The 14,719-nt window shown below is 29.5% G+C and overlaps 1 protein-coding gene across 1 annotated transcript in view; it reads right to left on the bottom strand.

Moving 5' to 3' along the window:
• The window catches only part of LOC111622991 (nucleoporin NUP188 homolog), a 139,325-nt gene that overhangs the window by 79,851 nt on the left and 44,755 nt on the right, over positions 1 to 14,719 (bottom strand). Inside the window, exons 12-13 of the mRNA XM_023365470.1 lie at positions 7,295 to 7,363; positions 3,032 to 3,079 (exon numbers count right to left, since the gene is read on the bottom strand). Coding sequence (XP_023221238.1) covers positions 3,032 to 3,079; positions 7,295 to 7,363 — 117 coding nt within the window. The remainder of the gene's footprint in view (positions 1 to 3,031; positions 3,080 to 7,294; positions 7,364 to 14,719) is intronic.

The following is a 14,719-nucleotide window of genomic DNA, read 5'->3' as shown; positions in this document are numbered from 1 at the left end:
TAATTATATATAAATTAGGTACTGTATATATAATTATATATTAACTTAATTTATTGTAACTTTATTATAATTATATATATAATTTCCGCCGTCTAGCACAACGCTATGGAGAATTTAGGCTAGTAAGTTCAGTTTATTATCGTCTGTACAATATGTAAATTAGGTAAAAAGTCTAATGCAGCACTAATTTTACACTCTTGTGAAAGAAACATTTCTTATTCAATGACCATAAAAATTATTTATATTAATGATGTCTCCAAAGGTCAAGTTATTTTTCTGCGAAAAATTCGTTATCAGATATCACGGCCGCCGTTTTGTGCGCTGTTCCGCGACGAAAACAAGCTTGAGCAACGGCGTAGTCGAACGGTGCACACTCGGTAAGTAATTCTACAATTTTTTGTTTATAGCATAGTTTATACGGATTATTCCCAAAAAATTATACATGTTTTGGAAATGTTGAGTGGAATTAGTCTAGAATCGGTTAATTTTATAGAAGAAAACCTTTCAAACAGCCTTAGTCCGTAAACTTCACACATGTCGGGCTGTGATTGGCTCATGTATTTAACAATTCCTACAACGTAAAATTCGATTAATGTGGAACGTATCTAAGCATTATAGGGGGGTCTACTGTATTTAATATTGTCTTTCCTTAGCTGAAATTTAAAACTATATTTCCATTTAATCATTCAGTATAACCTAATTCAAATTAAACAATACCAATAATGGATAAATTTAAATTTATTATTTCAAGAATGTATATAAATATAAAGATATTTACCTGTACTTAATTGTTTCATGGTATTTTCGTCTACGGTAACGTTTATTTGTTTTTCTCCAAAGCACAATACGATGTTAAACATTTTCGATGTGGAGGCATCCATTTTGCTTTACACATGTAGCGGACGTAAAAGTTGCTTTATCTTTGCTGCAGCGACTCCTTGCAGCAAACATTTAAAAACAGTTTGCTACATTGCAGCACTGCATTTACAAATGGGTTTCAGAGTGTTCACTGTAAAACGTTCTTGAGAGCTGCATAAAAAAATGCGGCCTTTGTTTTTGCCACTTTCTGACTGGTTTCTTCTAGAATGGGATTTTGTCAACATATAACTAATAGCAAACATCAGATAGATGGATTGCTAATAGTAAGATGTTATTCTAGAATTTTTGTTTTTGATCAAGATTGTGATGCTAGTCACCCTTAACTAAATAGAACCTCAAAATAAACATAGCTAAAACAAAATAAATGATAACAAAGTAAAATTGGGTTCTCCCTCACATCTGCAGAAAGAACTACTGAGAAAATTTCAATCAAGTTTGTTACATACTGTCCTGAGTATGCAATTTCAATTTTTTGGAAAAAATTTTACTTCAAAATTTAGTCACTGCTGTCTCCTTAATATGCATTATATATGTGTAATGTGTTTTACATACATTTTCTAATGAATTTCAGGAGTTAACAAAGAAACAAAGTGTAACAATTTTATTTCAATTATAGCAGGCATTTAATAAGTAATGCAGGATCAAAGTTAGCACCATAACTATTCACCTGTCAAAGAATTCTGAAGCATGCTTTACAACTCCTTTTATATCTGAAATTCATTAGAGAAGATACACAATGTGCACATTAAGGGACAGCAGTGCCTAATTTTGGTACTAGCAGCTGAATTTTGATGTAAAATTTTTTCCAAAAAAATCAAAACAGCATATTCAAGTTAGTATTTATACAAAATTTAGTTGAGATTTATCTAATAATTCTTCCTATACAGAGCTCTAAACACTCACTTTTTAATTATGATCACCCTGAAAGTTTAAAAGATTTTTAAAATGAGAACGATATGACAAATATAAAATGAAAAAATTTTCTGTTTACACAATAAATTTTGTCAAATTATAAATACCATTCCTAAACTGAATAACAATAGAGATTTCAAACATAGTCAAGTCTAATTAATTTGAATTTTTCAATAAATTAAATTCACGACTATTCTTCTGAAAATTCATAAATAGTGTTAAAAAACAGTTAATTTGAATTCTTTTAAGACAAATTTGAATAAATTAGATAATTGGATAGTGTATTTCAAAGTTGCATATAGTAAACTGACTTATAGAATGCATTTTAGGAAATTCTGAAATGTGCATGTTCTGTAAACCCCTAGGACATAACATGCCAGGTATTTGAGTTTATACTAGTTATTTAGCTATAATTTTATAATGTCTAAACATGAAACATGTTTATGTTTAGTTTAAAAAGTTGAAATTATATTTTCATTCTTTCTGTCTTGTGGGCACTAAGAGGACCTTTTAATCAAGCTCATCATGGGTTCACTTTATTAGAGAAGTGGAAAAGAAAGTAAAAAATAAAGAATAGTACTAAACACTAAAAACTTGGAAGAAAATTAGTTTAATTTTTAAAAACTGATGATTAAAAAATTTTTTAGTTTTATGAGAAAGAAACTTGAACTTCTAGTGTTAATTTGATATAGAATACAATTTTAAGTTCTTGCATATTTTTGTCATTTTTGTAAAAATTGTTTCTAAAACATAGCAACTTAAAAAACAATTATTCTATGAACCAATGACCAGTGTGCAACAAAAAAAACAAAAGAGAAAGTTAGCAACTTAACACCAGAAATCAGAGTTCCTTTCACATATCCTTTTTGGTATAAAGTGCAATTAGTTTTTCATTTTTCAGATTTCTCCTCTGTTCAAAGCAAAGATAATTCACTTTCTTTATATATTGTGAGATTTTATGCATTTCCATGTAAAAGTAATTCTTTGAATAGCTATAAATCATTAAGTTTAAATATATACAAGCAAGTTTTTTCACTGTTTATGTAATTGTACATTCTTTTTGTAGTAATTCTGATAATGAAGAAAATGATCCATGAAATTACATAATATTACAAGTATTTTATATTTTCAAAGAAACTCACTGAATATTTTTTAAGGTATAATTTATGAAATAGAATTAATAAAATTATTAAATATTAAAAGAAAAATAAATAATTATAAAATTTAAAATATTTTTTACCTGTTCCCTAATATTTAAAGCTGCCCACTGATATAATAAATGCTCATTCTAAAAGAAATAAAAATATAATTAAAAAGTGAATATAAAAATAAGCAATGATAGAGAATAATTTTTTACTATTTTCTTTCATGTAATATTTGCTTACAATGTAGTAAAATGTACTAATGATTAAAATAAATATTAAAATAGAATAATAATAAATTAGTAGCAAGACATGAGGTTTACAGTAGTTTCAATAGTCAGTAGAAACATATTTAGATTTTGCTACAGGCTAGCCATTAGTTATTTCACTGATTAGTCTGTAGCAAAATCTGAACATGTTTCCACTGACTACTGCAGCTACCGTAACTATAAACCTTATGCCTTACTACTTTATTTGTTGTGAGCCAACAGTTTATGTAAATAAGCAAATCCACACACTCATGCTGAGAAATTTTAGTTTTATTTAAAGAAAACTAAAAGTAACAATAAGAAACTGGTAATGTTTCATGTTCTTGCAATCATCTGCATATCAAGTTTAAAAAAGAATGCATTCAATCCCCAGAACATATCTAATTACAGAAGTTTGCAGCTGGCCCTACTTAAGTTGAAAGTGATTTGACCACATAGGAATGCTATGTAATTATAGTTTACATTTAGTAGTACAGCATGTGCAAAATGATGCACCATGTAATAAATACACTACACACTTGTCCCTGATGCTTTGGCTATAAGCTTTTATAAACAATTTCTGTATTTCTTTTGGGAAATACTATGTACTTATGTATTGACATCATATCAAATTTACAAATTTATCACCTGTATGCAAGACTTTTATGTAAAAATAAATAATTTTTGGAATATAGATACACCATTTTTTCATAGTGACAGTAAATAAAATTCATGAATGTAATTATATAATTAAAATCGAGATTTAAAGATGTGTGAATATTAAAAACTTCATACAGTAGTAATTCAAATATACCTACTTTCAAATGTACATATTTGAATTCATACTTCAAATGCATTGGAGTTCAAATGCCTAATTTGAAAAATTTTCATCTTGGAATGTGTTAAATTTCACAACTGTTATAATTAAATCATACATATATGTGAGGAGCCAAGGACATAGAGTTCAAATATCACTCTTGAAACTCTAGGTCACTTAATCAGCACGCAATCTTTTAGATTGAATCGCAACATCAAAGGATGGCTTCCTAAGACTTAGAATAAAGAACAGAATTTCGTAAGAAACCCACAAAAGTTGTTTTCCTGATATCAGCCTAGATATAGTGTTAGGCACACTTATTTCTCTTTTTAGAAAAATTTTAAATGGGAGGATCGTGAGTAAGTGGAGTGGACATAGGCTCGGTTTTTAGTCAAAGATGAGTCCATATTAAGAGATAACAAAAACATTTAATAAAACAAATCAAATAAACAAAAAATAATAAGAGTACAAAATGAGAAAGCTCCTAACTCGCAAGAGAGAGAGAGAGTTTACATGGATTCTAATGTCATACTACCTTATCAAATATCATAGAAGTATTCATAGTCATAGTCTTCTATTGGAAATGTGGATCAGGAGAATAAATCTTTTATCACTTCCTGTTGTAAATATGGCACTTCAAATATTATGGGAGATAGTCCTTAGTTATATATGGCAATCTTATTACAGAGATAGCCACTTCCGTGGCCAGTTCAGATAACAGGTTCTGCTTCAAACGAACTGCGCGAAAAGGTGTGAAAGCTACCCTTTTTTATAGGGATGGCTGATTCATCTGCACAGAACAGTGAGTAGCTCTACTCAGTCCAGAAAGGAAGTTCATTTCCTCCCTTCCTCAGAAACGAAAAATATACATCCTTTCCATTAAAATTTTATCAAGAAATAAAATATTTTGTTATAATATTTTAGTAATAAATCTAATTAACCCACAAATCTCATATATATGTTAAGTAACCATAGCTGTTAAATTTACACAAAAACTTTCTGTTCAACCCAATGTAACCTTTACTTATTAACCATGAATCCCAGAAGTGCGTAGAAGCAACAGTCTAAGACAAAGATTGTAATATTGATGATTGAAGTAAAAAAAGAACTTATCACAAAGCATGAAAGTGATATGTGTGGTAAATCTGACAGCCATAATTAAGATGCTGATGTCAACAGTGTATGACCAGTAAATGTAATTTTCATTTTACTATACAGTATTTGTGTATTTTATTTGTTTTCATGTTTTAATTTATTAGGGTAGTTAAATGTATTATTTTTAGCTTAAATTATGTGTATTTTCTGTTTTAAGTTTATCAAAATGGCTATTCTTTAGAATCTGGGAATGGACTAATTCACTTTCCATTATTTCTGATGGGAAAAATCAATTTGAACTTTAAACAAGTCAGAGTTCAAATGGCCTCCTGGAAATGATTAAATTCAAAGTATAAGGAATCACTATACTCAAAAACTCATCCTTTTACTTTCATATCTTTTAAACTGTTTATTTTATTATAAATGTTATAATTTTTAAATTAATAACTAAAAACTTTAAGTTATTAATTTAATTTCTGAATTAAGTGAGTGTTTTATTCTTAATATTTAACAGATATAATTATTTTAATAATAACTGCTTGAAGAAACTTTTAAAGAATAAAAATATTTAAAAGATTTTGAAAAATTTCTCATTACACTGGACAACAATGATTTTGTTTCATGCTCAAAATTAGCATATTCTTATGTATTTTCATCTGCTGAATTCAAAAATCACTATAAAAATGACCAATTAGCTCTTGCTTTGGAGCAGTGGTTTCCAACCAGTGGTCTGCAAGAGCTAAAATATGGTCCGCAAAAGATTTAAAACTTTTATTCATTTTAAATTATAATTTAAAATGATTGACGTAATCTAAATAATACAAAATATATGAGAAAGGTTTTATAGTAAAATTTATAAAAAAAATGTTTCATTACAAAATAGTGCATCTTCAATTATTTCAAATTTTTGTTGGTGTTTTTTCTGTAAAACTCCTCAGATCAGCATATAATAAAACTCCACTCTATTATAGAATATATATTTATGCAAACATGACAGCCCTCCTTGACTCAATCAATTATGCTGAGCACAAGTGGAAAATATGTGATCTAAAAGTCATCGCTGTACTCTTAGGAATGCATACTGGGGTACACTAAATAATGTTGCTTTTTATGTATGTGGGACAGTAGGGATAGGAAATCACATTTACATTCAAGTGGACTGGCCTGCAAGAAATCTTGACTCTACTAAGAAAAATATCGTTGCCAAGCCTCTTGTGGACCCAAAAGATGTTCTTCTTCCACCCCTTCATATCAAGCTGGGTTTAATGAAAACTTTTGTCAAAGGTTCATACCTTTGACAAAAGGCATTTAAGTACTTAAGAGACAAATTTCCTAGATTGAGTAATGCAAAGGTTAAGTAAGGTATTTTTGTTGGGCCACAAATTCGAAAACTTGTAAAGGATCCCACGTTTGACAAAGTTTTGGACGGAAAAGAAAAAGAAGCTTGGGAAGCCTTAAAGGGAGTTATTCATGGATTCTTAGGCAACAAAAGAAACGATAATTACTCTCAGTTGGTGACAATACTTCTGGAAAAATATCATTAACTTGGATGCAACATGTCCCTCAAAATCCATTTTCTCCATTCCCACCTAGATTTTTTCCCTCCTAGTTGTGGAGCTGTCAGTGATGAACATGGGGAAAGATTCCACCAGGATATTTCTGTATTGGAACAAAGATATCAGGACCATTGGAATGAAGCAATGCTTGCGGATTACTGTTGGTCTGTGTGTAGGGATGCACCAGAACTCACAAGAGGCAAGCCAAAGGAAAACGATCTCATGAAGTCACTACATGATTCGCTTTACACCGAACCACCTGCTAGGTATTCTTCTATTAATTTAGAACTCTTAGAATGTTAGTGTAATTTTAAAAAAATTCAAAAGCACTTTCAATGTTGTTAGCATATGTAATTAAAATGTATTGTTTTCTCTTATGCTGTTAAAATCACCTATTGTATACCACAAAAACTACAGCTAATAAAAATTTTTCTTTGTCATATTCAATTTTCTCACCCCAAAATTAGTAAGATTTCACTCATGAAATAAAGGAAACATCCAAAAACATTTTTTTTTGTTGTCCAGTGTTATTGACAAATGCATTGTATTTAAAAAGTCAAACTATCATTTTTGTAATAAATTTATTTAAATTTTAATTTAGTTTAACACTAAAATGCTCTCAGGACAAGTGAAAATAATATTTACCACTATTTGCCCATGCAAATCTTTATTAGGAGGCTCTACAGTTAAAAGTTCTTCAAACTGATCCATTATCTGCAAAAATTAAATATATAAATTAATGAAATTAATTTAAAATATATGATCTCCCCTCAAATTAGTACAGTAGACCCCGCTATAACACAGGTTCATATAACACGGTAAAATGTCATCGCCGACTCATGTCACGACAGGATTGGTCAAATCTGGACCAATAGCGGATATTGCACAAACCGTTGAGTTTAAATGAGCAGCAGACCTACTAAAAACCATTTATTATTTAACAGCCATAAAAATTATATTTATATTAATGATGTCTCCACAGTTCAGCGAATTTTTCACAGAAAAATAACTTATCAGGAAATACGCACCCACTGTTCAATGAGCGCTCCGCGATGAAAACAAGCTTAAGCAATGGCATCGTCAAACAGTGCACACTCGATAAGTAATCCTACAATTTTTTGTTTATAGCATAGTTTATGTGGATTATTCCCAAAAAATTATATGTGTTTTGAAAATGTTGAGTCAAATTAGTCTAGAATTGGTTAATTTTGTGGAAGAAAACCTTTCAAACAGCCGTAGCCGCTAAACTGCATTTGTGCCGGGCTGTGATTGGCTCATATATTTAAGTGACACAGGAATTCATATAACACAGAATGTATCTACCGTGTTATAGGGGGGATCTACTGTATTTAGTGTCTTTCCCTGTACATCATACTTTTCCATTAGCAATGGAGTCATGCAGATCATCTATCTAACTCCTTTCAGAGGAAACTTTTTTAATTGAAATAACATGACTTTTGGATTTGCATAAGAAGTTCATATATATAGATATATAAGAAGTCATATATATAGATATATAAGAAGTTCATATATAGTTAATCGGGACCTCCTGCCCCTACACTTTCCATATCTGATCTTAAATTTCATTTACCTAACACTGTTCTCAAGATTAAGGAAAGACAGACAGAAAGATGGACAACAGTGAAAATTTATAGGTCTACAATTTTTTCAAATTGCAGCCCAATTATATGTATAGCAAATACATAATAAAAATATGGTTATTTTATTCTTACATATTTAATGCAGAATAAACATGATTTTAATATGATAAAATATTTTAAATGTAGCTGAGTATTGAAAATGAAATATATTCAACAAATTTTGATTCTGTTGGATTATACTGATAATGGAATATTTGTTGAAGAAAATGAGATCTTTTTATAATTTTCTTGCAATAGATTAGTTACCTTAAGGTACATAGTATGTTATAGTTATGATAGTTATACATAACACAACTATTACAGACATTTTGTTGCAATCAAAAACATGCAGATGAGATTTGTCAGCAATTCAGATGTTTATACAATGCATTGCAATGTGATTTGTAAATCATTCTGAGCATGCACAAAAGCATTCATTTCTCTCAAGAGTGATGAGATTGCATTTTTAACATGTGATTTTGATCTTGTTGTTCATTGGCTTGATGATTGCAACTCATTGAATCAGGTTGCCAACAAGTCAAAGAGTTTGTTCAAACAACACAAATCTGCATATATTCTTATTTTGAGTAACAAAATGTCGGCAGTAGTTGTATCATGTAAACTAGTCTTTATGAAGTAATCATCTAATTTATATAATTTTTCATTGTGGTCATGTTCATTTGTGCAATATTTTATTACTTTGTACAAGTTTTCCATTATTATCATGAATTCAATTATTGTACAGTATTCAGTTTTTTAATTCATTCATTAGACTTTCTGTAGTTACAACATGATTATTATGCTTTGATAGCTATCAAACTTTATGTAAATAATCTTCATTTCAGCCATTGTATTTGTCTCTCATTTTTGCTGGGTCATGAATATACTATAATGTTAATTCATAAGCCATCAGCAAATCGTGACATTTTGAAATAGTATAGAATTCAAACAAGATTTTACTTAACTGTTTGCAATACTAAGAAAATTATTTTTTAGATAACTAACTCATTTGTACAATAAAGAATCTAAATGTTTATTGAAACTGTTTCTTTTGTTAAACTGAAGAATTATTATAAGATGTTATAATAATAATCCAATTTTAATAAACAACTTCTCTAATCTAATACAGGTATGCACTGCTTAACAATGGAAATATATTCTGAGAAATACATCATTAAGTGATCATCCTAAGATGGCTCCACACACTTGGTATTTGCTGATCACCAAATAATTGCCTTTCACCACAATATTTGCCAAACTGTTTTTTGTATGGTAAGCACATATATACACACACATGATTATTTGAAATGATTATTTGAAGAACACCACTTCATTGTGGGAATTATGAATATCAATCAATCAATCATTTATTTGTTGTGGCTTTTGCCTTTACAAAGGGGTTACAGAATTCGTAGCAACATTATTAAATACAAACATTGTTACACATAATTGTAAAAGATTATAAGTAAAATAACTTAAATTAGTAGGGCTATGTTAACATGTTCAATGAATAACAGAAAAATTTATAAATTTTATATAACATTACAGAACATATAAATTATCATTGTATAAACAAAACATATTAAAGTCAATTGTCAAAAAAGTATCCTTTAAGTGTTCAGTAAATTCACAATATACAAATAGATGATTCTTAGCATTTTCAAAAAATCTATTACTTAGTGGGCAATTAGAGTAAGCTGATATATTTATTCTATGCCCATTTAATACAATAGTATAGTCATTAAGTCATAATTGTATTATTAAAGATTTAATTTTGTAATTTAAGTTTGATAACAGATAATATTGAGATATCCTTGGGAATGATAGAGAAGTTTAAAAAAAAATTACACTTTTGCTCAATATAAAGAATATCTTGGGCCCAATATTTATCTTTTTAATGACTTGAAAAGTTCAGCTAAAAAGAGTTTTTTATCAGGAAATTGAGCATAGTAAGCAATTGAATAACCTAAATCAGAAAAAAAACATTCAATTAAAGAAGGCCAAGTTACAACCAAAGAATTACTACCTATTAGTTTCAATTTATTATAGACCAACTTTCTAAGATCAAATTCTGGTAACACTAAAATTTTAAACCAGTATTAAAAATGGTCAATGCTAAATGTATAGCCCAGGGGTGGGCAAGAAAAATTTCAATGGGAGTCAAAATGTCGGTTTTGCAAATTGCATGAGAGCCGCAGTTCTGTACTTTTTTTATTCTGTACCACAGTTCTGTACCACAATTTTACTATGTAATATAAATATAATATAAAACAAATATTGAATTTTTTAATAAACATACTTTCACAAAAGTGTGGAAATAAAATTGTAAAAATAATAATAAAAAGCAGAAATTAACACTTTCAGCAAGAGCCGCATGTAACTCAAAAAGAGCCACATTTGCCCATGTCTGGTATAGCCATTGGCGGTCAACCCAATTCAAATCTTTAAACAGTTCCAGGCACCGAACAATTAATATGAAATATCAACCTGATAAATCTCAGTTGCATCTTCTATAGTTTATTGACAAGAGATGGTCCCCAAATAGAAACATAAATCTCAAACTTGAGCGTATCAAGGAATCAATCAAAAGTATGACTTAATAGAAGACTGCTTCATTCTAACCATGAGCTTTATTAAATTAGCAAGATGAAATTTATATTTCAAAAACAATTTATCTAGGTGAAAAGAAAAAGAATCCTTTGGAGTAAAATAGATACCCAAATATTTATAAGACGAGATGACTTCTAACTCAGAGTTAGATAAAATAAAATTTATCAGCTTTTCCCAATCTGCCCCCTCTCCAAAAACCATTACCCCCTCTCCAAAAACCATTACTTTGGATTTAGCCTCATTAATTAAGTTTATTAGACTTACAATAATCCTGTAGAAGGTTAAGTTTCCTCTGAAGGCCTGTAGGTGAACATGAAAATATTACAATATCATCGGCAAACAAAACACAGTTCAGTTCTACCTCCAGTGATATAGATATACCCATAGTATTATGACTGAAAAAAGTCTAGGAGATCATTAACAAATAAGTTAAACAAAAAGGGTTAAGTTGTTCACCTTGTGGAAGACCTTTATTAGCAATTACAGCTTCTAAAACATGATTAACTTCAATTTGTCTTATAAGATTAATAAAAGAAGAAATACCTATCTAAGAAAGCTTCAACCATAAAATATCATGATCTATTGTATCAAACCCTTGACAAATCAATGAATCCAACATATAATTTATCACATTTCTTAATTAAAACTAATCGCATAATTCCAAGAAAAAGGAATAAACTGTATCCAACACCTCTAATCGCTACAGAAGCACCCTGACTAAAAAAAATAACATGAGACCACTCAACCAAAGTCTCAAATGATTAACCAATAACATAAAAAAAATTTTCCTAATTACTCTGATTAGCGATATTGGACAATAATTCAGAGGATCAGAATGGTTACTCTTCTTGTATATCATTTTTAAGAAAATATTCTTCCAAATAGTAGGAAAAGAATAATTAGTTTTAAAATTATAAAATAAAAGTAACGAATTGTTTATAACATTAATCGGGAGAAATTTAATCATCTCAGCCTTATTAGCATCTAAGCCAGGGGCTTTATTATTTTTTAAAGAATGCACTACAAATTGTAATTCATCAAAAGAAAAATTTTCGTCAAGTAATGGATCCATATTGTCATCAGTACAAATGGACAGTACAGCCAAAGATGATCCAGAGAAATAGATTTTCAAATAATCCGACCAATCACAAATAGGAATGTTATTATATGCAAGTTTGTTAGATCTAAATTTATTAACAATCTTTCCAAAATTCAGCAGAGTTTTTAATTTGCAATATCTGAAAGTTAATCTTATTCCAAAACAATTTCTTTTTGGCCTTACAGAGGGATTTAAAATTTTTATTTAAGTTAGAATAAGTAATAAATTGTTGCTTAGATCTTGATTGCCTAAATGATCGCAGAGCATGATTTTTCTCTCTTTTCAATCATAAACAATCAATGTCAACCAATACTTCACAAAGTTTCTTGAACAATCATATTTGACATACATACCACTTTGAACTATGGATTCAAAAATCATGTCAACAAAGGACGAATAAAAGAAGAAAGAACCAAAAAGAATCTGCTTTTAAAATCTGCATATCTCTTGGTAACATTATACAAATACTTGTCTACACATGAAGGCTTCCACACATAATGACAAATTTCAATAGTCGATTCCTTACTAAGAGAAAGAGATTCAAACCAGAAAGCAATAAAAACTGGGAGATGGTCATAATCAAATTTATTCAAAACCTTAAAGTCCACTATATTATCAACTAATTCCAAGTTTGTAGCTATCAATAACTGATGCACATGGAGGAAATAAACATAAAATTAGCAGGTAAATCGATAACAAATTGACCATTTAAAAGAATCAAACCAAAAGATTTAACTAAATTCAAAAAGTTCCTTCCCCTGTAGTTAAAGATCACATCTTTAGACTCTCTATGATTATAAAAATTTAAATTAGGACCTGTATATAATGTATCTATTTCGGAATCAATTCTAGCATTAGAATCACCGAGAATCAAAATGTCATCATCTTCCTTAAAATCAAGAATCAATCTATTAAGATAATCAATGAATCATGTTTATTTATAGAAATATATACCAAGACAATTAGAAGTTTAGAACAATCATTAAACAAAAGTTTATCAAATGTAAGTTTAGCAATAACAAAATTATTGGAAAGATGACAAATTTCCAACTTACCAAGCTTTCAAGAAACTATTAAGAACAAACCACCAGATAGTCTTCCACTCCCTCGGATTTGTGAATGAAAGATTCAGTAAAATAAAACTGAGAATCTAACATTGAAAGAAGGGTTTTCATCAAAGATATCATCCATGTTTTGGTTATACCAATAATATGATATGAAAAGACAAAATCAACAAAACTCATATCAACAAAATTAGTGTATAATACACCTTGACCATTCCAAGATAAAACCTTTAATGTAAAAAAATCTTCTGAACAAGGGATAACAGGCAAAGTTTTTAGTTTTTGTCCATTTGACAAGCCACCAACTTCCCTGGTAATAAAAAAGGTTCAATCTTCATCAACTTGCCATTCAATAAGTCAAACATAAAATTATCTCCATCAATTGTTAAGCAATCAGTTCTCATGAACACAGATTTACCTGTCACCTTAGCTTCTCGATAAAAAGGAAGGTTCTTTTTCTGAATTCTCAATCTCCAAAGTAAATCGTCAAATACCTTACCCTAGAACATTTATCCCTCATTCAAATGATGTGTTCATTTTGGTAAATCAGTTTTTTTATTGAAAACATCATCAAGTTCAGTGACTATCAAATTATTTTTTGAAACTATTTTAAGAGCTTTCACTAAAATAGAGTCACCATTGGGTCTTTACACAGATGACAGAATGTCAAAAACCAAAGACAGAATTTCCGATGAATTACCCTCCAATCCAGCGATAACAATATTACTTTGCTGACACTCATTATCTGATCAATCCAAGAGATAAAAAATAAGAAGTCTGAGTAGTAGAAAACACATTTGAGTTAGACAGTTCTTCCACCTTCTTCTCCACATTAATGAGACAATGTTCAAAGTCTTTATGTAAATTTGCCAGCCAATCAAATTTAGTAGCCAAATCCTTGAGTTTAGTCAAAATGCCGTCAAATCTCTCCTCCAAAAAGAAAAATAAATTTTGAGGTACATTAGTAGATGAGGCCAATAGAGGAAAAAACAATTAGTCATTGGAATTTTAGAGCCGGTTCACTAGGAGATCTTGTCGTTTTCCAACAGACTATATGGATGACTTTGAAAGAGGGGAGGAAGGAGGTGTCCGAGACATCAGGCCAAGATTAGATTCCATGCAACCAATTAGTAATAAAGAACGTAGTAATAAATATATGTCAAAATTTTTAGAAAAACTGAAGTAAAGATACACACAAAAATTGACACAAATCATATCCAAAGTGTTAGAGTTCATTATTGACTAGCGCACTCAAAAACCCACCAACACTGATGACATTGCATGCACCCTTCCCAGGAATTATGAATATTTGTCTGAGATTTGTTCCTTTCATTCAGTACACTATACTGACAAGGAGTGGGAAATGATGAATACTGAATATTTGTCAAACAAAATCACAAGTAAATTGTTTACAAAACTTGGTATAGGCAAAATGTTTGCTCAGCATTTGGAAAATACCAAATGTATAGAACTGTCTTTAAAGTGTACTTAGACAAATTTATATGGTAAGGTTATTTATATAGGTTACATGTAACATAACAGTAAGTATTTATGTATCTAAGCATAGCCAAGTAGAAAATGTACAAATTTTTCAGCTCCATTATAATCTTATAGAACCTCTGTCATATATGCATTCTGCCAATGATATAAGCCAAAT

This window comes from Centruroides sculpturatus, unplaced genomic scaffold (assembly GCF_000671375.1).
Source record: "Centruroides sculpturatus isolate CEXI.00-Female unplaced genomic scaffold, Cexi_2.0 scaffold289, whole genome shotgun sequence".
NCBI classification, from domain to species: Eukaryota; Metazoa; Arthropoda; class Arachnida; order Scorpiones; family Buthidae; genus Centruroides; species Centruroides sculpturatus.
The sequence above is the reverse complement of the archived record's forward strand: the minus strand, read 5'-3'. Positions and strand labels throughout refer to the sequence as shown.